The sequence below is a fragment of the Monopterus albus genome, unplaced genomic scaffold (genome assembly GCF_001952655.1).
Source record: "Monopterus albus unplaced genomic scaffold, M_albus_1.0 scaffold154.1, whole genome shotgun sequence".
Lineage (NCBI taxonomy): Eukaryota > Metazoa > Chordata > Actinopteri > Synbranchiformes > Synbranchidae > Monopterus > Monopterus albus.
In genome coordinates, this window is record NW_018128034.1 from 514,367 (window position 1) to 537,632 (window position 23,266).

At 41.2% G+C, this 23,266-nt stretch overlaps 2 protein-coding genes across 2 annotated transcripts in view; both read right to left on the reverse strand.

The window, feature by feature from the left end:
* kcnk9 (potassium channel, subfamily K, member 9) overlaps positions 1-7,262 on the reverse strand; it is a 34,021-nt gene extending 26,759 nt beyond the window's left edge. Inside the window, exon 1 of the mRNA XM_020614926.1 lies at positions 5,710-7,262. Within this exon, the coding sequence (XP_020470582.1) occupies positions 5,710-6,298 (589 nt within the window). The 5' untranslated portion in view covers positions 6,299-7,262. The remainder of the gene's footprint in view (positions 1-5,709) is intronic.
* Positions 7,263-14,884: 7,622 nt separating this feature from the next.
* trappc9 (trafficking protein particle complex subunit 9) overlaps positions 14,885-23,266 on the reverse strand; it is a 204,273-nt gene continuing 195,891 nt past the window's right edge. Inside the window, 2 exon segments of the mRNA XM_020614930.1 lie at positions 14,885-16,333; positions 17,623-17,846. Coding sequence (XP_020470586.1) covers positions 16,145-16,333; positions 17,623-17,846 — 413 coding nt within the window. The 3' untranslated portion in view covers positions 14,885-16,144.

Consider the following 23,266-nt stretch of genomic DNA (forward strand, 5'->3'; position numbering starts at 1 on the left):
TATGGTACGTATACGCACATGTTGATATTTCCAGACATTTAGCAGAGATGACTTTCACCTTCTAAGCTGTTTTTAGTCCCCTGGCTACTCAACACTGTGAGTAAGGTAGGTGTTTATACTGTTCACACTACAGCACGCTGCATTCACAAACACAGTGGTGGAGATTCCAGCAGCAAAAACCAGCCTGTAAAATCTGCAGTAATGTTAATTCTCAGATTACATTTTTTATTTATGAATTTAAGAATTTAGTATCAAATATATTCTTCATTATAATACAACTGATTTTTTGTCTACCGTTTAATACAGCTGCTGACCGTGATTAAATGTCATTGGTGGAGGTTACAGGAAGAGTCTTGCTAATGTTGGTGGTGGTCTAAGGACATTATCAGAGGATTTCTTTAATCTACAGTAGTCAAAAAGGAAATTCAGATTTTTTTTCAGTCTTTTCGCAATATATTTAACAACTTTACAGACAAGAATGTTGGCAATATTTGAGATATTGTTCAAAGGTTTTACTGGTCTCAATCTTCAGCCATGCCCTAAACTCTATATAGCTATGGTACGTATACGCACATGTTGATATTTCCAGACATTTAGCAGAGATGACTTTCACCTTCTAAGCTGTTTTTAGTCCCCTGGCTACTCAACACTGTGAGTAAGGTAGGTGTTTATACTGTTCACACTACAGCACGCTGTGGTTGCTTTTCTCCCTTTAAGCAGAGTTTCAGTGAGAACGCCTTGTGAGCACCGCATGCTTGTCATCACTGCCACAACCAGTGCAATTAGTCACAGCCATAAACAGAGCCACACTTGTAGAGTCAGTAAGGATGGAGGGTGCTGGGGAGTGTATGGCAGGCATGCTTACAGCCTCAACATGGCAACCGAGTTGGGCCTCTCAAGACGTGTGCTAAAAGGACCACAACTGAGTCTAGTTGCAGACCTCCAGTCATTTATGAGGGGATGATGATAATGAGGCTGAGCAGCTGATCACTGATTCCCACTAGATGTCCCCAAAATGGCAGATTTGATTGTGTTAGCCCGTTATCAATACAGCACAGTTGGGTGAGGCCTCTAGCTGTAGATTACAGATTTTTCTAATCCTCCATGGGTAAGAGTGCAGCCTGAGGTCCCCAAATTAAAGCAGCTCTGAGATTCAGTCTTTTTATATCACAATTATTATCATCAATACTCCGGCTATTGCTGTTTTAGTTGGACTGTTTGAGCAGTATGAGTTCAGGGAAGTGAATCCCATTTTCTTTTGCACATACTATGAAGATTTAAGATTCAGTTTTAGATGAAACTGCACCACAAAACTCTGAAAAACTCTGGTGAACAGATGATCAACATTTGAAAGGATTTTTTTACCCAACGTATTTAAGTTTGGTTATTTTGTCTCAAAAAGGAGAAAATGACAAGCTGGAGTATTTACTGCAATTCATTCTGCAGTATATCATATGTTTGACAGTGATTTATGATCAGCCTAAAGTGATTCAGCACCGTTGTATTCATGACATAGAAGCTTCATTCAATCACTCACTTCCATTACTACTACAGTACTGCTACTACTATTGCTGTTACTAGTACTGCTACATTTCTCTATTACTACTATTAACTTGCTAAGTACTACTAAGTACAATATTGAGATATCTGCACTTTACTTGAGTATTTTCCTTTTCTGCTACTTCATAATTCGACTTCACTACATTTCAGTATTATACTCTTTACTCCACTATCTTTATTCGATATCTTTATTTACTAGTTACTTTTCATAATCAAATTAATAATCCAACATACACTATAATCATAAGACTTTGTTGATTCCTGATGGAAAATTTACAAGGTACTCAGCAGCATGTTAAGTCATTTACATTATGCTAGTTAAGATTAGCTCCACCTTTACATGTGATCAACACCATAATACATCAATAATTATAATCTAATAATATAATATACATTCAAGTGTAATGTGCCATTCTGCATAGTGAGTACTATTACCTTTGGTACTTCTAGTATATTTTGATCCTAATACTTCTGTATTTTCACTGAAGTAATATTTTTATGCAGGACTTAAAACTAGGTATTTTTACAGTGTGGTTAAGCTACACTGAATAAGAATCTGACTACTTCTTGTACCACTGCTGCATCTACAACTACTAATACAGCCACTAGTATGTTTACTATGATACCTAATAGTGACACAAACACTGCTAGTACTGCCACTATTCTAACTGCAGCTTATGAAAATTGCAACTGTTCTTAACTGAGAAATTACAGCATCCCTGAAAAGCGTAGGTCATAGTAGAGTTGATTGTTTCCATGGCTACAAAGGTCTGGTGAGTGTGCCACTGGGGGGGCCCTACGGGTTGTGTTCTAAGGTAGGAAGAAAGACGTGCACTGTGTTGTCATTTAGGACTTTTAAAATAGTGTATCAGACAAAGGAGATGAGGTGGATGTGAAGCAAACAAGTCTGCATGTTTATACAACTATACCACACAGATGGGTGAAACAACATGAAATGATATTTGATAAATGTGTTGGCTGAGTACTTTGCTGTGCACATGAACAGCACTGTGGTGAACTGAATTACAGTTCTCTTGGGGTATTTGGTCTTTCTTGTGATTTACTCGGCTGTAAATGTACACATCCAGCAGCGGGCGTGTGAGTGTGAGGTTCCGCGTATCTTAATAAACATCTTTGTACCTTATTTTTAGTCCCAATTCAATTAGTTTCCATAAACAACTCAGAGTTGTCACAGTCCAAATTGTTTCCTTATCTCTGAGGAAGACTTTCATTTTTGCACAAAGTCAGTTTCACTTCTTAGACTTTTTGTGGGCAAAATAATTATTTGACTGTCTGTTGATACAGTACAGGAGAAGAAAACAGTTTCCCCAGGTATTAACAGTGTGAAAGTTAAAGGTGATACATTTATGTCTGAAGATGGCTTTCCAATCATCATATGATGTCATCAAATCAAAGCTGTGCTCCCTAAAGACGTGGATGGCTGGTGAATACTTCTTTGCTTTGGATAGAACCTGATGAAACGCCCCTGCCCTGCGCAGACTGGATGGTCAGACAGATTATATAAAATATAAAACTGACATCAAGACACTTTACTATGATTGTCCTGACTTCATGGTCTGAGGCACCAAGAAAATTATACATCTCCCAAAGCTCCTGTCATATCACTGACAGTACAGAACATACTGTACCCTGTCAAATATGACCACATGACTATGTGCTGTTTCATTTAATGATGCTGCTTATATTGATTTTGTGTTACCCGGAATTTCACAAAAAAATTGTTTATTGTTTTATAGAAACCGTCATTAAGGTTCAGATACACCATTGGACCTCTGTGCTCTAATGTACAGTGCTGGCCCTTTCATACAGGACTTTCAGACTATGATTACAGGGCAAGGCTGCTGATAACCTGCACGGGTCATCTATTCCCATAAGAAGACCAAAACTAGCACTGCATTAGTGCACTTCTAAATACTTTACAGCTCCTCAGGTTGTATGGTGAGTTCAGCCCCAAACCCACTGGATTTTAAATGGAGCCCATTTGTTGGAGCCCATTTTCAGTAGCATGTCGAGACACATTCAGTGCTCCATAGTGAGCATTTACAACACTGGTATGGTGTTGTGGATGTACAGTAAGTAAACTACAGTGCCCATATTTATTATCATAAAGGAGCATGACACCCAGTGCAACACTGTGCCTCACATTTCATATGTGCTTTAACAGTTTTTGGACAAAAAGGATGGTCTATGGCAAAGAATACAACCAGCAATAGAGACAGTGCATGATAATAGGATCGATCTGCTGTTTGTTTAAAATGGGAATATGCTGACAATAACAAAACCAGAGACTATCTCCTTATACACCCTTTAAGATGTTGTCAATATCACAACAGTGAAGTGTTTCCTGCTGTTGCTTTATATCATATAAACACTTTAAATGTGTAAAACAAGCCCTGTTAAAATTAGATTTGATTCTTTTTAATTGCACTTTGCTCAGAATCATTAATGTAGAACAGCAGAATGTTGCATACATGTATATAAATGAAATACAGTATATAAAGTGTTTCATGTGAAAGCTGAAAATAATAATCGCTTCATATTAGCTTTCGCCATATTCTGCAGGCTGACGTCACTGTGTCTTTTTGTTTAGGAAGTATTTCTGTCTACAAGCAATGAAATTAAACTTTTGTGATCAGTAATAAACCCAATAAAGAAGTAGTCAGTGTGCTGGTGAGCTCGTTCTTCTGTCCTTTCCTACTTGAATTTAAGTTTTAGAGGTCTTATGCGCGTGTGTGCAACTTAGCACAAGTAGTCAAATAAGGGTCAAACTCGTCTATTATGCAGGAGAAGCGCGCACGTCCCCTGAACTGCTCTTACTACTGCTGAGTGTATGATGGAGCATGAAACGCGTCCTGTTCCCTACAGAGCTGACAAGCTGCAGTGTGCGGCCACTTCACAGAACTGAATACTGCACCGGCTGTCGCTGCTGTAGCCTAGAAACAGCAGTGGATCCACCTTCACTACTCTGTGCACTGGCCCCTGTGTGTTACCTGGCAAGATGGAGGACAGGCCTGGAACATTAGCCCCCCCTTAAAATGAAGTCAATCAACTCATTCAGTGTTATGATGATATAACACCAACAGACAAAACAAGACGAACTCAGTTTAGCCCTCTTCCCAGCTTGAAACAAATCTTTATGACGCAAATGAATCATCGTGAGTAGCGTCAAACTGATGTCATTTATGTTTCCTTTGGGGGGAAATAATAATAAATAATTGTATTTATAAAAACGGGACTGGTTTGTGCACACAGTTTTTTTTAGCATCCACAGTTCACCAGTCTTTCTTCATGTACTGTAACTGGTTGCAGAAACCAAGTGTTACTAAATCGATTTCAGAATGTGATGTAAATATAACACGAGGAATAAACCTCCACATACTAAATTAAATATAAAAACTGAAGTGGGATCAGTGCCAGTGACGTCAGATTTCAGCTGCTGAACTCTCTTCCTGGCTGCGGCTCAACTCGGAGGATCTGTCCCTTCAGCACCTCGCACTGCCCGGCGCTTCTCTTACTGCTCTGGATCAACACAAAGCTTCTTTCTACCACCTTTAAAACTGCGAGGATGTTCAGAAGCCCACAGTCGGTGCACTTTGTCAGACTTACAGGTGGATCCTGGTGATCCGCCGTAAAAAGTCCAAGTTGACTCATAGTGCAGCTGCACCAAAGGAAGTGCTGTGTGTTTTAATTGTCTTCGGATTGTCTTCCCCTGCACTCAAACGTGCCACGCTGCGCCACCCTTGCTTTTTATAAAAGTGATATTTAAAATTAGGAAACCGCATGTTACTAAGCAGTTTGGCCATCCCGGATCAACAACTCCATTCGGACCGCAGAGTGAATGCTGCAACATGTTGCTCAGCCTGTAAACTTTATCTAAAGGTTTGAAATTCAGTAGAAATGTTTGTGATGGGGTCAGATTGTCAGAGGCTGCTCTGAATATGAAGATGCGCTTCCGCGTAATTGTCGCCTACAGACCGTTCTATTACCTTGAAAATGGAATTGTCATCATAATAAACCATGTCCTGTTGCGCAGCAGTGATAACAGACACTGAGCGGCACCTGTAATGGTTATGAAGGCTCGGTTCTACTGGATTTAGAGACATGGGACTCTAATATACTTAGACTTACCTATGGTGGTAATAACCGTGATGGCAAAGTAAAATGACCCTGCAAATTTCCATTGCACCCCGGCTCTGTGGGGCTCTGCCTCCATGATGATGGTTTCCAGTTTGCGGTAATCATCCTCGCTGATGTTATACTTCCCCTGGAGACGCTTCTCCTCGGCTTCCAGGTACTCTTTTTCCCGCATCTCGAAGTCGGACTCCAGGGCGTCAAACACGGCGGCCCCGACGAGCAGGTATGTAAACGTGCAAATGATCAGGGACAAGGTCCGCACGTTTTGCCGCTTCATGGCCAACAGGAAACGGCGACCGAGGGGCTCATGTCCCCTCGGATTCCCCAGGAAGGCGCTGCAAGCGTGGGGAAAGCCGTGTGGACAGCGGCTGGAGGCGGAGGCACAGAAAGGTGCGCTCCGGTGACGGTGGCAGTGGTTGAAATCCCCCGCCTTGTGATGATCCCGGTGACAGACCCCCAGATCCTGCTCCTGGTTCGCGGAGAGACACAAGAGACTGCTCGATCGTCTGGACCAGGAGCCCTGCAGCCGAGAGACCCTGCGCAAGACCTGCCCAAACCAAGTCCTCCCGGTGCGCAGTGCCATCAACAAGCTGCTTCCAAATTCGCCTGTTGGTCTCAGTTCTCCCCAGCTGAACTATACTGATATAAATGAAAGCAGAACCGTTTTTCTCTCCTTCCTGTGGTGCTCCACTTACTTTGTGATGTGAATTTAAATGCCCTTTAACTGAGCATTTTCCCACCTCTCAAAGTTTCAGATAACCACCAGCATATTCGTAGTAACCTCGTCAGCCTTCGGGCTATTTTAAGCCATTCTCCATAAACAGAACAGACGAACCAGTTTACTGGCGTGAAATCCTTAAATCTCTCTGGCAAACAGCGGACATCTCGTCAGAAATCTGCTGAGTCGTCGATAAGACGGAAGGGTCACAGAGTACTGAAGAGGAAGACCAAGTTGGAAAATGTTACTCACACAATGCGCAGATTAGAACATCAGACATTTTCACAGCCCTGTGTCCTTTTTGAGTTGCTTTATTCCTGGATCAACTCACCACTTGTTACAAGAATAAAAATATCCCACGCACGCACCAAATGATTGTCAACAACAGGTTCCATCACAGAGAAGAGTTTCTTCCCGTGCGCATCTTTTTCGACAGTTTAGAGGCTCGACCAGAGGAGAGAGAACACACTTTAGTGCTGGAACAAACAACATTCATAGAAGGCTACAGCGCGCTCCGGGGCCGCAGTGGCATTCATGCTCCGATGCGCACATCCAGGCGCGCTCCACAGCCCCTCTCCTGAGCTGTCTGCTGATCAGTTGAGCTGGAAAAAAGAGTACACGTGCTTTCCCCTCGCGGTATGGGGGCCTCTGAGTTAACCATCCGTGTCACGAACTGCTATTATTTTGAAGGCACCACACACTCCAGACTCTAATCGGTGGGCGTTGCTCCTGCTGCCTCTGTGTGTGTGTGTGTGTGTGTGTGTGCTTTCTTCTGCTGCTTCTTCTTCTTCTTCTTCCAAGTGTCACGATTCATCCGAGTTCTTGCTCGAGTGTGTGCCTACTTTCCCTTAGGGAGAAAATCTGCAAGCGCTCAACAGACAGTATGTCCCCCTCATCACACCACACGACCCCTCCCACAGTGACCACTCCTACATTATATGGCCACAGAGGGTTTACTTAGACTCGGATGGACGCTTTAGTGGTTTTCACCTTCAGACAGCAGCGGGAAATGTGCGCCCCAGTCGGTGCGCTGTCCGTGGTGCTGAAACAAACAGGTCACTACCAACGCACTTTAAAGGGTCATATAAACACGTCGCATGTGCCAAGGAAAAATATATATATATATCTATCTAGATATATATAGATAGATAGATATATACACTTGTAGCAAAAAAGTTCAGATTTGGGAGTTTTTGAATTTTTACTTCTTACAATATTTAAACACAGAGTCGACCTGAAATTTATAGTTTGTGTGGGTTTATATTAGCATCCCAAAGAAGTCTGACTCATTCTGTTGTTCTTTTTATGCGTCTGCGATGGCGATACCCGCAGCCGGAGGCACCATGCTTTCGGGTTGTCTGTCCATCCGTCTGTCAGGCCCATTCTTGCAAATGCAATATGTCAGAAATGCCTTGAGGGAATTTCTTCAGATTTGGCACAAACGTCCACTTGGATTCAAGGATGAACTGATTAGATTGTGGTAGGTCAGTGCAGGTCAGTGCCCTCATGCCTGTGCCATTAGTGTGAATCTGACTGGCTGGAAGAGGCATGAAACCGTGAAGCGGTCATTCTAGTTTAGTTTCCAAATATTTGGGGGCATTTTGTGACTTTACTGGTAATAATCAGTTAAAAAGTAACAGAGTGACAGATCGACTTAAAATGATAGTTTCAGTTAGATTAGTAAAAATATCAATTTTCTAACATTTGCCTATTTTTTTAAAGTTAAGTCAAGGTTAAAATGTTTGGTGTGTATTTAAGTGGCACGTTTTCCTTAACACATTAGGTCAAAGTAAAAGGAGTCAAACAGGGTTTGGATCAAACCAAAGGTCAAACACAAAGGGTAAGAGACAAGGAGGTGGAGAGGGTCAATAGGAGGCTAGAGTTTCTTTTTGTCCTGGTACCCCCCTGAGAAGACAATCCAGCACTACAGAACCAGAAACAAGCTCTCATCATTATGTGTGTTGATATATCAACTGTTTTTACATGTTTGAAAGAATAAATACATCAAATCAAACTATTGCTGACAACAGGACAGTCTGCCAAATATGAAGAGCCATGCCACAAACCATTTCAAACATCCGAGTGCTGTCCAGCAAGGCAGTGCAGGGCCAGTGCTGTGTAACTGACACATGATCTTGGCATCTGAATCTGCTGGCATCGACAGACGACAATATCATGATGAGAGGTTCTCAAAAACGGGTTGAAATTGAAATTGAATGCTTCATTTTGCTAAACCTTGAGGTTACAGGTTCACTCGTGCACATTGAACAGCCATGACCGGTCACAAACTGAAGTATTCTGGGAATAAAGAATCATCTACACTTGATCACCTGCTGGTGACAGTCATGTGATATGATGGACCTCTCCAGAGCTATCACATGGACCTTGTGGTGAAACTAGTTTCTTAAATTTGAAGCATAGTTGTTTAAATCCAGAGGACCATTGGTGAAAACAAAATTGGAGGTTTTGGTCTCACAATTAATGTCTTAAATTTAATTTTCCAGTATTTAAATTTTAGAACAAAATCTGAAAATATGGTAATGAGTTGGGAAATTCTACAAAACTGAGGTAAAGTGCCTATAATTTGGGCCATTTACTTACAAGTTAGAGCGAAACACACTGTACAAGAACAGGAGGAAATGGCCAAGGAAGCCTCATTCTATAAACTTCCAGTGAAAACTGCAAATAACATCCAGTATAGCACAACCTTACACTATATATATAGTTAAAGTCAGAGAGTTCTCCCCATGGTCCCATCGACCCAATGCAAAATGTTCTGCTACTTTTCTCATTTTTACTGGGAAGCAAATGGAGAATAAATCCATAGAATCATGTCCCGGGCTGCTCCCTGCACCCAGATCAGTACATACAGGGATCAGGCCAAACCCTCAGCTGGGCATATTACTGTTTTGCAATGTTAATTTCACCTCCAAAAGCAGAGTATACATCCTGTGCTTTTTATATTAGTGCCTGGAACATAGCTACCAGTTCTCCAGTCTGATATTAAAGGGCTTTTAAGGGAATGGGCCAGAGTTGCTGATCTCTCCCACTGACAGCAGAAGAAACTGAAAGATGTTATTTTAATTGGGCTATTGAAGTTTTTCTCCCCTAAAGTACGAGTGAATTATCACTTTTTCTTAATCTTAGCTACGTCTCTATGTCCAACATTTAGGAAATGTCAAAGGAAATAAACAAACAATGTCTCCAGAGAGAACTGAGCGATTAAAAAAGCAACTGTGAAAGCTTTTGTACACTTGTGGATCTCTAATGTAGTGGTTTGACCTGTGTTGATGTCATTTCCTCCTCTGCAAGGCTTTTAGAGGTCTGACACAAAAGACTTGAAGGATTCTTTTTTCCTGTCTGACTAATTTTAGCTTTAAAATTAAACTCTCTATATTGCCCATCTTCACTACAAAAACACACTCACATGCACAGATGTAAACACACACACAAAACCAAAAATGTCTCAGTGAGAAGCTGAGTGCATCAGTCACAGTGTTTCATAAACCACAGCCATTTCAGCATCTAAATGGCTCCACTAATCAACAGCGTCTGGATCTGTACTCACTCTATATTTAGCTCATCAGTTCTCACATCTCAGCCCACCTACAGAACTTCTAATGCATTTCTGGAGAAGCTCAGAAAGAAGAGTTTAATAATGGCAACTGCTTAGATTAGTCTCCATGGTAATGACACCGAACTTACAGTACTATCACTGTGCTCATCGTGGAAGCCTGCACAGGCACAGAAAACTCTTTCCTGAAGGCTGCATGATGGCAGAATTCCTCTACATTTGATCCACACTGACAGCAGAAACATCAGACGTGAACAATTAGGAGTGATGAATGAGAGGATTTAGGGAGGATTAACGAGGTGACGGCTGAGCATGTCTCACTGGTCCAAACTAAAAATCCTCAGTCTGGAGATAAATGATCTCAGATTTGAGCCTATTGTTTTGCTTTTACTTACCCGAGTCTTCAGAAAACACTACTGGTTTTAAATGTGCGTCTTCACATTATTTCTACCAGCTGTTTCCTAGTCTCTGCTGTCCTCGGTCATTTTTCTTTCAGTCCTGTCCATTTTCAGAACACGGGCACCCTGATGCAGCCAGATGCCACTGAACAAATCTGCCTTGCGACGAAAGCAGTCATTGGTCAGGGGCTCATTTGAAACAGCTGGTATCATTTACAAAAACAGAAGCTGTACTGATGATCTCTGTTCTGCAGATGTTCATAGTTAGGGACCGACTTTCAGTTATATCTTTGTATTACCAGTAGAAAGTGTTCTTTTTCCTCGGCAGCTACAGTGTCTTGTAGTTCATATCCCTGTGGTCAAAGCCAAATCTGTCAGTGAGGACACAGAGGTCACGTTCTCAGTAAGATTAAACAAAAGTCGTTTGCTATTTCCTCACCAGAATTATTAGAATCAGAGAAATCATCATAAGGGAGATGAAACAAGTACAAAACATACCTGCACAGTTAAATAGGCAGTTTTTTTTTTTTGAGCATTCAACCACATCTTGTGGTCTTCATCAGCGGCTGGGGTTTGCTCAGTTGTCATCATGTGGTCCAAGCATGAAACTTTGATCACTCAGCTGTTTGTCCACTAGCTCCCAATGAATACACAATTAAATGTGCCAACTAACAGGTGATCATTCATATGGAAGCTCAGTATTCACGTTAAGTGATGATTACCAATTATTTGTCTCAAAGGGGGGGGGGGTATCAGACCATGTGGTCATAAATCTTCAGGGCTTCGTAATAAACCACACCACTTTAAGACCATAACCTAAAATACTCACACAATGATTTCATAGACACCATTACCTGGGACACCATTCTCCAGCCCTAACCTATCACACCCATGCACATATGAGAACATTTCTCCACTCTGACCTGAATACTAAGCATCTCTGAATCCTATTGCCTCCGTTCACGGTTCATGTCTGACAATCTCCCGCCTGGATTATCTTATTCATAGGCATCCATTGTTCAAAAACTATTACAAACACACCGAATGTTTCTTTCATTACAAAACACCAAGCCGGCATATTTGTTAGAATTGTTGCCCCAAATGTTCCAAACGACTGAAAGTTTTCACAGTCTGAAGTTAGTGAGTCACCAGTGTGTTTCACTGATGTGTTTTTAATGGTTTTTTGAATAAAACAGGCCTCTGGCTCTGCTGAATAAGATACTGTAATCCAGGTTGAAGACTGACAGCCAATAATTATGAGTAGTCAGTTCATTGTTGATTTTAGTCTTTGTTTGTGTTGGTTAGGTCAAAAACACACATTTTGCCCACCTTTAGGATTTGCTGTAATAAAGGTAAAAATTGTGACATGGAAGATTAGTGAAGACGGTGAAGTTTTTCCACTGACAAACTGATATGAAGTGTCTGAATAAGCTGCAGCCGCAAGGCCACGTTTTAGGGTTTAGGTTGGGTTTAATTCATATTCAGCAGCTCGTGTGCTGTGGCAGATAGTGTTTTAATGAAGTCAGAAAGTCACTGTGGATAAGTAAAGATGCAGTGGATGAGGATTCCTCTGTCAGGTTTTCTCTCTGCAGTGACGTGAGAGTGAAAGAGCAGTGCAGGTGTCACATTGCTCATCGTTCTTCACCACACAGCCTGATCGCCCCACTACCCCTTCATCACTCCACCACACAGATCAACTCCATAGCAAGGTTGCAGGTATATATGAATGGACGTGACTTACTGCTCATTTCTGAAAGAGAGGAGAAAGGGATTTAATTGAAGTCTGGCCTCTTTGAGATTCATTTGCATGAATGTTCTCGTGCAGTGTCACTGTACTGTCTTCAGCAGAGCTCCGGGGGATTTCTGTGCCACTAAATGAAAGGCTCTTGTTTGCTCTCAAACAACCCATTTTCCCAACTGCTGTAACGGTCTAATATCAGGCGGGGAGGAAGTGCATCAGTGCAGTTTGATGGATGATTGTTAGGCTGATTACAATCAGAATTACAAGTAGAATATGCTGTGAGGTAATGAAGGCTGGGGCTAATAATGCAGAGCTGATTATTTGATAAGAAACCTCATTTAAACTCAAAGACAGTACAGTGTGTTCTGGGTGTCATCAGTTCTCTGGAGGTCAGATTTGAGATGGAAAGGGTGTGGCAAGGTGTGGCAAAGAACCAAAACACACATCTCTGCCCTTGATGGCAGATTGTATTTCTACTAACTAACCTGTTACACAAAACTTTATAAGCAGAATACCCAGTTATGAGTCCTGCATTTCAAATTGTCCAACTGTGTGGACTGCTGTTCTTGGTGCTAGCTCCTGCAGGTTGCGTTTACAACCCTGCCCACACTATTTCCTGGCCACTCCACAAGACACAACAGACACATTCACTTCCTGTCACAAACAGACTCATCTCCTTCACTTCACTGCCGAGTTCAGTCTGGGTTAGAGGGGTGGGATCAACTCTCATTCAGGAAATAGTGATTGTTTAAATTCAAGTTTTATAACAGTAGGTGAAATATTCCAAGCAGCAGAGTAGGAGGGATGCTGTGTGGCTGCAGTTATGACAGAAACGGAGGTTAATGAACTGCTGCTGTTAAGCGCCTCACGCTTGTCACCACATTTATATGGTTAAAATAGGACAACTAAGGCTGGACAGAGTGTTTTCTTACTGTTGGCAACTGCTTTCATTGTTACATCCATGCAAGACCCAAGAATTTCATTAGAGCGAATAAGGTGAGGTTAGCACTGTTGTCTCACAGCGAGAAGGTTCCGGGTTCGAGGCCCAGCCAACCCGGGGCCTTTCTGTGTGGAGTTTGCATGTTCTCCCCGTGCTTGCATGGGTTCTCTCCGGGTACTCCGACTTCTTCCCACAGTCCAAAGACATGCAGCTTAGGTTGATTGGTGTCTCTAAATTGCCCATAGGAGTGCATGTGTGTGTGTGGTTGTTCGTCTCTATGTTAGCCCTGCGATGAATTGGCGACCTGTCCAGGGTGTACCCCGCCTCTCGCCCACAGTGGCCTGGGATTGGCTCCAGCCCCCCGTGACCCCGTTTGGGACTAAGCGGTTTGGAAAATGGATGGATGGATGAATAAGGTGAATCCATGTTTCAGTAAGTGAGGAGAGGACATTCTTAATTGCAGCCCCACTTTGTAATTTAGGCTGATAAGATGGAGTTGACCTTAACTGAAAAGGTTGCTACGGGTGTCAAAATCCAATGATCAAAATATGAGCTCTGCACCAGAGACGTTCATACAGACCATACTGAATGTTTTGCCAGCCCCGTACTAACAACAGTCCAGGGGTCCAATCAATTTTTCCAAACCCACACACGATAGATAAACACAATGAGCATATTTTTGAAATCTGTAGATTCACTACAAGCTGTTTTTCACTGAGGATCAAATGTGACTTTTATTTGAAAACTTTACTAGACTGGAAGAAAATATGTGTGATTTCTTATGCTCTGAAATCATAGATGCTTCAGATTTCAGAAATTCCTGCCATATTTTAAGAATAAAAACTTAAACTGAAAGACATTTACACAAAACAGCATTTTTTGCCATAGTGTCTATGTCAGTTATGCCAGTACTTTCCAAAAATACAAAGGTAAAGTGTTAGGTTCAGTAGTCAGGCAGTGTGAGTAAGTAGTCATCCTGTCATTAACACAAATCTCTGACATAATGGCAGGTCAGGAGTAGGGGACAAGCTGGTCTTAAAAGTGCTGGACCACCTCATGTTGAGTGTCTTTTGTTGTTTGTGTTGTTTTGTGTTTTGGATCACTGATAAAGCCCCTTTCAAACCCACATGAAACCTGTAGACTTCTTCACGCAGGCCTCCCTCTACCCTCCCAAGACAATGTAGCATTCAACAAGGCCAAGCTTTCCTCAGCATTTCCTTCTTGTTCAGTTCACATTTGGTCCATCAATCAGGGGAAGGAAGAGCAAGCACAGTGACAGTTTACAACACCGATTGTCTGTTAGCTACAGCTGGGGTCAGTAGTATCCTAAAAAGCTCACTCTTACTGGAAGACAAGTGAATAAGGTTCCCAGATGTACTCATAAAACGAGTACTGCTTTAGCCTGCAGGTGTTCTGGTCAACTCCCAGTGCACAAACACGCTCCAAAGCGGTGACAGGGCCCACTTTCATTTTGCTGTGACATTTTATGATCTGCTCTGTTTACTATATATATCAATGTCAATTCTATTCAATTACAGGCAGCAAACGTAAATGATCATCCAGATGTTAATACTTCTAGCTGTAACTACAAGACATCAGTGGACAGCAGCAAGTCATGTTTTCCAGAATAAATCACTGTTAAAAATGCTTATTAAGCAGCAAATCCTTCTCTGGTAATCACTCATTGTGTGTTTTGCAGCAGGTGAATGTCAGACTTCTCAAAATGCTGAAGGATAAAGTTCAGTAGACAGAAAATGAAGATGATCACAGAGCTAATAAACTTGAACAAAAGGCTGCCTTCTTTTAACATTTATTTACAACAATTACATGCAATTCAAATTCATCAGTGTGGTGGCACAAAGGCCAAAGACCTTTGTCCTTACAGCAGTTTCCAGTGTTCTTATAAAGCTCATCTCAACCATCAGTATGGACTCGGAGGTCTTCTTCTAATTCTCTTTCAACTGACTCACTATTATATACTGAAAAGTGTCAGTGCTGTTAGTGCCTACACAAGAGACTCACACAGCCAAATTCATTTGCATATCCTTGTGAAATGAAAGACTGGTGACATAGTTGCTGAGTGTGTGGTGTCTTGTGTTTGCTGCTAGCCAGTGAAATAACTGGCTAGCTATCATTTAGGGAACTGCCACTAACAAGCTAATCAGACAGTACGTCAACATGTTCAGTGCAATCCACTCCTGTCCAAGAACTGACTGCAAGCCATGCTGTATCTACTTTATGACGAAGTTAATACTCCAACAGTGTGGGTTTTATAGAAATGGATGCAGCCAGCTTGTTCCATTCTGGACTCAGGATCACTCAAAGATCACCACCATGGTTTGCTGTTGGTCAGTGGTCCATGTTTGTGTGTCAAAGTTAGGCCCAATGTGAAATCACTAGGCAGAAACCTTCCACCTTAAGTAAGTTAAAGTGTGGTGATTCCAATAAAATGAACCGTTTTCAGTGAAACTTTCCTGTTAACAGTGTTGGCGATACTGAGCTTTTGAGTTGTGTTCAGACAGGAAAATGAAGTGGAACCAGCCTCGCATTACTCGAGTGAATTAGTTGAATCGTCTGTGTAGTCACTTTATTTTCACCAGGCATCCAAATGTACCAACTGAACAGATGGTAGTTGTAACTTTATCAAGATAGCAACATGAGCCACTGTGCAGGAGTGTGTTGGTGTTGCTGTGTATTCAGTTCAAACGTGTAATGATATTAAACTCAGCAGTTAGTCCAGTTTTCTATGTCATTTCTCTCCAGTCTCTCTTAGTTTTCCTCATCTCTGTACATTTATGAAATAGGCTCATAAAGCTTAGGGACAGTTGTGTATCTTGACTCTGTATGTAGCCCTTCATTATCTAAAATCTACTTTGCGTTTTTTCTGGCCAAACCTGTACACTTTTTGACAGTAGGACAGTATTCAAATGTTTGGATGATAAGAATTGAAATCCTCTTGCAGCCTACTGTTCCCAGTTAACATTTGACAGTTTTCCAGTTCATAATGCTGTTGTATTTACAGACACTGAGAACAAAACCTTCCATCCTTCATTCAGAGCTATGACTCTGTGGCCCCAACCTGCAGCAGAGCATCCAGAGCTCTTATGTGGACACTAGGCAGGGTGAACCAAGCTAAGGGAAGTTCTCGTCCAGCACTGTCATCCTGAAACTTGATATTAAGGTAGAAATCTCCAGTGCAGAGGAAGAGCAGGGCACCTACACAGATGGAGCTTTCTTTGGGTTTAACCTGGTGATGGAAAAGAGACACAGCACAGAAAATCATTAGCCGCCACCTTTTAATTGCTTCATAATGAACCTGGCACACTGTCAGCCAGTGTGAAGCTGGGGGGGGATAAGTCGGAGGCTGACTGTGGCTTTGATGCCAAGGTACAGATGAGTGAAACATTCAGTTTTAGGATTCCTACTCAGCTGAGGGTTCTTTTTAATGTAAAAATTCCAGCTGTGACCTTTAAAGGACCACATCTGTGGCTTTAGCCTATTTTGCCAACGGTGTTTTGTGTAAATTTTATAGTATTTCCTGTGTGCTAGACAATGACTGGTTCCTCTTCTCTCAGGTAACAAGTAAGTTATGTAATTCACCAAAGTTAAAGTCATGCTGTGTATGTTAAAGTGTGTAGTGCAATATTTCAGGCTAAAATCATGATTACGAAGCCTAACTAAAGCAAATTCTACATCATGTTTTTGTAAGCTTATTGTGCTTTTAAAAATATATATTTATCTGTGCATGGAGCATAGTGTACTGGTAAATGTGTACTGGTATGAGACCCTGCTTTGACCACTATGGGTCACAGGTAAAACCATATGACTACAGTGTAACTTCTGCTGCTATTCCTACTGGTGGCAATGTTGTGACAACACTTTAAATTAAGTCACCCTCGTCAGCATTCATAAGCACCCGATACACATGTAATAAATGGTTAATTCTACACTAATATGGTTGTAACAGTACGTAATAATGACTCCTCATGTGGAGGAGGCGATAAAGTTGTAACAGTACATAATAATGACTCCTCATGTGGAGGAGGCTGCTGTATACAAAGATAGTGAATTAGACTATGGTAAAACAGCTCTGTATGAAGACATACATATTGAATTTAAAACACATAAAATGCCCTTATAGCTACCTATAATGACATTTTAGTGTGTATAGCATGCACTAAATGTCACCAGTCTTCCACTGTTTTGTCTAATCTACTGTACTTTTCCTTCCTGGCATTAAAACTGATCATCAGCTGCAAATGTTACTGAAAAAAAAATGTGATGCATCTGTATTAAAATGAGCACTTCACTAATTTCCCTCTTTTACTGCATTCAGTGCGTCGTCTGCTACTGTGAGCTGCTTGCATAAACAATGATTGCATTTTTTTTTGAGTGAACATGTACTATTTGAGTCTGTTCCTGTGACAACCTGAAGCATGCTGGTTACGTAACGGGACACAACTGTAGTAATGCCATGTAATGCTTTTTGTTGGGAAGTTAACATTAACATAGCCTAGTGCTCCAGCCTCGACTGACCGTGTCAATGTAGAAGGTGTTGGAGCCGATGAAGGTCACGGTGTCCTCCAGATCGTAGTTCTGGACTCCATTCTGGTAGTCCTGATAGGGCACTACGGTCAAAGCCAGGGGTCCCACAGAGTTCTTGCTCCGGTTGGTCAGTTTTACCTCCAGGGTCACAGCATCACCCACTTTACAGTCGGCAATGACATCACAGTCACATGGCTTCCCATTCACCAACACATCTGGGGGAAAAAACAACGAGGGGATTAGCAGGGCAAAAATAAACTGTGACAAAGAGACAAATCCAAGAATTATGATGTGAATGTGGTGCACAGTCATTCACAGGATTTTCATCCAATCTCCATTTCATTTTTACTCATCAAAACGTGACCTGACGATTAATGGCCTATCATAGTGTTTCTGGTGGAGGACCAACATGCTTTGTCCTAAAATACACTGTATTGGCAGCAGTGGAGAGAATAAACTGAACTCCATCCTGTTAATCTGGGGCATGATTCATTTATGTTAAAAAGGGATGAATGAGACTGTTGGAGCATTCCCACCGTGCCGCACACACAGAGGCCAGAAGTACACCACTCACATGGCTATAGCTCCCTCTCTCCTTTCACAACCGGCCACAAAACACTGAGTGAGATCAATTCAATCCCACTAATGTGTGGCCAGTCACTCTGGATGTGGCCCTGTTTGGCTGAGGTGCAGGGAGATACGGTGATTTGTTTTGAACAACAAGCTCAGTGGACTAAGCTCCCGCACACCCTGCTGCTGGGCCGAGGAGAAGACTAACTCCAAACATGGGCGATTCAGGGGTGCACAAAGAGATCACATAGTAATGACTCCTTCGAGAATAACCGAAGCACACACATAAACACACGCATGCACAAACTGGTTGTCATACGCTTTCAAGTGTCACGCACGCAGCTACGATAAACAACTGTGAGTCAGAGCGGTCGAGCCTGTGTGACAGGCTGATGAAAGAGCCGAGCTGTGTTTGGTGCTGCTGTTGTGCCAATCTGTTGCATACAACGAGGGCTGGTGGTCGAGGAGGGAGTGTGAAGACAGACAGACAGACGGGCAGGCAGGCAATCCAGCAGGAGGGAGGGCACAAGGGTGGGCGTGGGAGGCTGAGGCCGTGCTGTCTCTCTCAGTAAGAGAGCCCTGGGGAGGCTGTAGCTACGGGGGGTGACATTCAGCTTCACGTCTGTATTAAAACCACTTGACTCAACACAGACATCCAGTAGAACTCACTGAGGGGCTCAGAAGAGGTTTTCTCTTTACAGTATCACTGCTGCCACTAGCCTTTTAGTCAGTCAGTGTTATTCCTCTTCTGACTATATTAGCTGACATTATTTATTACACTACTTACAGTCTGCTGTTCTGATGTGATACTCAGCGCACGCCAAATTATGACTTAGTGGTATTACTGTTACGGCTGTCAACTACAGACCAGGGCGAGTTTTTTGCCATCTTTTGTGTAGTTAACTACTGAAACGACAAATAACTTTTGGAAATGAATGATTCTTTATTTTTATTTGTGAGCAGTTTGTCAGTGTCGGTAAGGACATTGTCAGTGTCAAACAGAACCAGCTGTTCGATAACAACTTTATGAGACGGCTCGAGTTATATAAACAGGAGATTCTGCTCTGACTGGTTAAAAGATAGGCCCATTATTCAGACCAGTGTTCAAGCTGTTCATACTGTCTGAAAAGGTACAGGCTGAGGGCTGTTGTAGTTAGTAAGACTATACAAGTCAGACGTTACAAAACTGGTCAGTAAGACAACAAGCTCTTTGTTTTAGAGTTGCTCAAGTCGGTCAAACAGTCTGAAAAGGTGCAAGTTAGATATTCTTTCTTTACTGTTTGAGTTTAGTCACCCTTCCAATATGAGGGATACAACAGATCTGTTTCAGATACTGAGGAACAAGAGTGGTTGGTTTCCTCAGATGTGAACTCTTTATGTTGTACAGTACAAACAAACCTAATGATGCGGGAACTGATGCTCTTTCATTACTTGGCTAAGAGACAATTTCTTTCTCCACCAACTGAGTATCTACTGGGGATGACCCAATTTATATTACTGAGAAATCAGCTTTTGTTTAACGACACTAGATGGCTTCAAAAGCTGGGGACAGCAATGGGGTCACCGTTTTCATATAACTATGTCATTATTTATGGGGAAGTTTGAAAATGATTTCATTTACCATGTGGATAATCCATTTAAGCAATCTATTCACAGGGGAGGAGGAGTTTGTATTTTATTAAAGTACAAGGATGGACAATAATCCTTGAGTATGGAAAAGATTCAAGATTCCATCAACTTTTTGGATGTGACACTGTATAAGACCTCAGGGAAATGACCACCAACAATATTTAGGAAACCAACTGAGCAAAATGATCTGTTACTGCTGTCCAGTCATAATGCTACTTCCTTTTAAAAGCGTTTGCCATACAGTCAGCTGTGCAGACTTAACAGAAATTGCAGGGATGAAAATTACTTCTTAAGAAAGTCGCCTGATTGGTTGGGCAGATTTGGTGTATGTCAATATCCTGAACATCGGTTTATAAAAGGTGTTGGATGTACTGAGAGAGGCTCTTTTTCAAAAACCACTGAGACAGGATCATTTTCAGGCTGTCAACTGCCTTGTTACATATAATCCTTTTTACAGTCCATTGTTTCTAAATACCGATTCTCCAATTTGTTTTGTTGTTAACTTGATGTTTATAGCTCAGATGGAGATCTCCAGATCGGACTGATTTAACTTTGTTACTGTTATAGGATTCAATGTATAAATTATGTGAATTAAATCTGAATTTCATGTTTTATGTTTAGTAAAACTGTGTACAAAATTTGACCTCTGGTAACAGATGGAGGTTTATGGGCACGTATAATTTCTGTGTTTCTCTGCTTGTAATGAATTGTGTAGATCACTTGCTTGATATAAAGTGACATGAAGCAGCACTAATTAGTGTTATCAGTTGCACCAGTACTGATCACACAGGTGGGTAGAAATACCTGAGTTGTGGTGTTAGCTCATTACACTGAAGAAGGCAGCTATGCTGAAACGTCTGTTTTCCTCAGCCATTTGATTTTTAAACCAAGAATAAAACATATTTTTGAGGTATCACTCAGAGCACAAAGGGCTGTTGTTATTTTAGTTTGATGAACTTTTGCTGAGTGCACCTGACAAGTACCTTGAGTGCACGCTTTTAGCTGTAGTGGTTCAATATCACTAAAAATCACTGCTGGGACTGAGAAGTTTGGCTTGTTTTATTTAATAATTATGCTGCTTAAAGTACAAAAAAGTATTGTTTTGGTTTTTCTTTGGTTGGTACAAAAACTACTGTGCTACTACTGAGGTACTGTATAGATCCCACTATAAAGAAAAATCAACCGACATCCAGCCATATACTGTACAGAAGCATCAAGATGACAATATTGTGACTACTGTGCATTTTTTATTCCATTAAAATAATAATAACAACATAATAATACAGCAATTCATAAAGTGTAAAGTCATACCCCGTGGCAGTAACATAGCAGCAGGAAACCTCTAAACAGCACTGGCATTTAAAGTCTATACAGCTGATAGTTTTCAATTCAATACAAACTCTATACAGTGGAACCTCGGTTTTCGTACGCCCTACTTTTCGTACGATTCGGTTTTCGATGACTTTTTTCGTCGAAATTTTGTCCAAGTTTTCGTACATCCGCTCGGTTTTGGTACAGTTGATTGGTCGGTTCAAAGTCGTTAGTCCGTATTAAACTCGTCCGCCTGCCTGCGTGACTCGGCCACTCATTTCCCTTAAGAAATGAGTGAAGGGAAGTAACCACAGATTGGGCCTTGATACATGAAGTCCTTATGGAGGGGGATTCCCCTTCCAAACAATAACCTCTCCTCCTCCCTCTCCCCTCCTCACTGCCTTCCATACACTAACAAGAGTCTTCAATAAAGGTAAAAGTGATGTTAAAGGTTCATTTATCCATTTCATTTGTCATTTATATTTATTTCTCATTGTTTTCTGTATGTAAAAATATAGTTATTCTCTAAAACATATTTTTTGTTAATATTTTTTGGGTGTCTGGAACGGATTAATTGGATTTACATTGTTTCTTATGGGAAATATTGCTTCAGTTTTCATACATTCGGTTTTTGTCAGACGTTTTTCGAACGGATTAATCACGAAAACCGAGGTTCCACCGTATATTGAACTAAATATCACATATACAGGAACTGTATATTTTGATGCACTTTCACTAAGTATATCCCTATATCACACCTTATTTTGCCAGGTAGTATATCTATGCCCACTGCTACTTGCAAAATACTGTAGGCCGTTCGGTTACTGCTTGACTTTTTCTTGATGTGTGAATCATGATTTTTGTAGTTTCAGAAAATGAAATCAACAGCAAAATGCAAATTGTGAATCATTTTCTCTTCTCAATTGCTGGCTTTGATACAATCCAGATGTAAAAAAAGAAACAAAAAAACATTAAGAACAAGGAACACAGAAATCAAAAGGGAGACAAACCAAATGAATGTGAATATCAACCGTGTGGAAGGTTCAGATTCTTTTGGACAGGTAAACCAATGCCTAAGATCCAATCACAGTGTCAGTCTGACCCCCTAAAGATGTGGTCTGACCAATCAGTTCTCCAAATGTGATGAATTCTGCTGGAACATACACCTGCAGTAACACCAGTCCTTCTTTTTCCAGATAATCAGAATAAGATATCCATAGTAATGCAAAGTGTAAATGAGGTCTTATTTTGGCTACATGCATGGATAAATATTATGTTTGGATAAAAATGGTGTTAGTCAAGTCTGTTTGACGACATGCCTTTCACCTGCAAATCATTTTTATTCATAGTGAGACAGGGTAGAGTAAGCTGGATCAGCCATGTGGCCACATGGGTAAACAGGGTTTCCTGCACTGTAATGTTACAACTGTAAATGTTGTCCTTTTTCATACAGTTCAAACATCACAGTAATTACATCGTGTAATTGTAAAGTGCATATGGAAACTTGTAGTGGATTTTTACCTCTGATGACCTCTGGTGATGATGCATTTAGATACCTGTGCATGCACGCACATATAAACGGCATCTTGTCATGGTCAGTAGTACAGTGTCTCTAGTGACACCTTAGCAAGTAGTTATATTTGGTTTGTTCAAAGTCCTGTTGCTAGGAGATGTACAAATTATAGGTAGCCTATATTGGCTCTAAATTCTTTCACATTAAAAGTGAACAAAAGAAGACGGTTAGTGTGTAATGAGCTGATGAACTCCCACACACGCGCCTCACTCACACACACCCACAGCCTGAACATTTGCTTTGTAGCTTCTCTACTCTGCTATCCTGGACTGTGTACAGGCAATTAACTGATTTAGACAACATGTAAGCGGAAAAATGAGCTGTGGGAAGAAACTGTGGCCCATGAGGAAAATGGCAACTGTGATATAAAATACATGTAATTACTTATTATTATGAAGAAAACTGATTTCATTAAAATTGTGGAAAATTCACATTGAAGAGACCAGATGGCACAACTGTAGCCAAGATCTACCTTATAGATGACTCGTCCATTACGTAACCTTCAAAACAAATAAACCACCAGAGAATGGAGACAAAGGTTTCTGAATGATC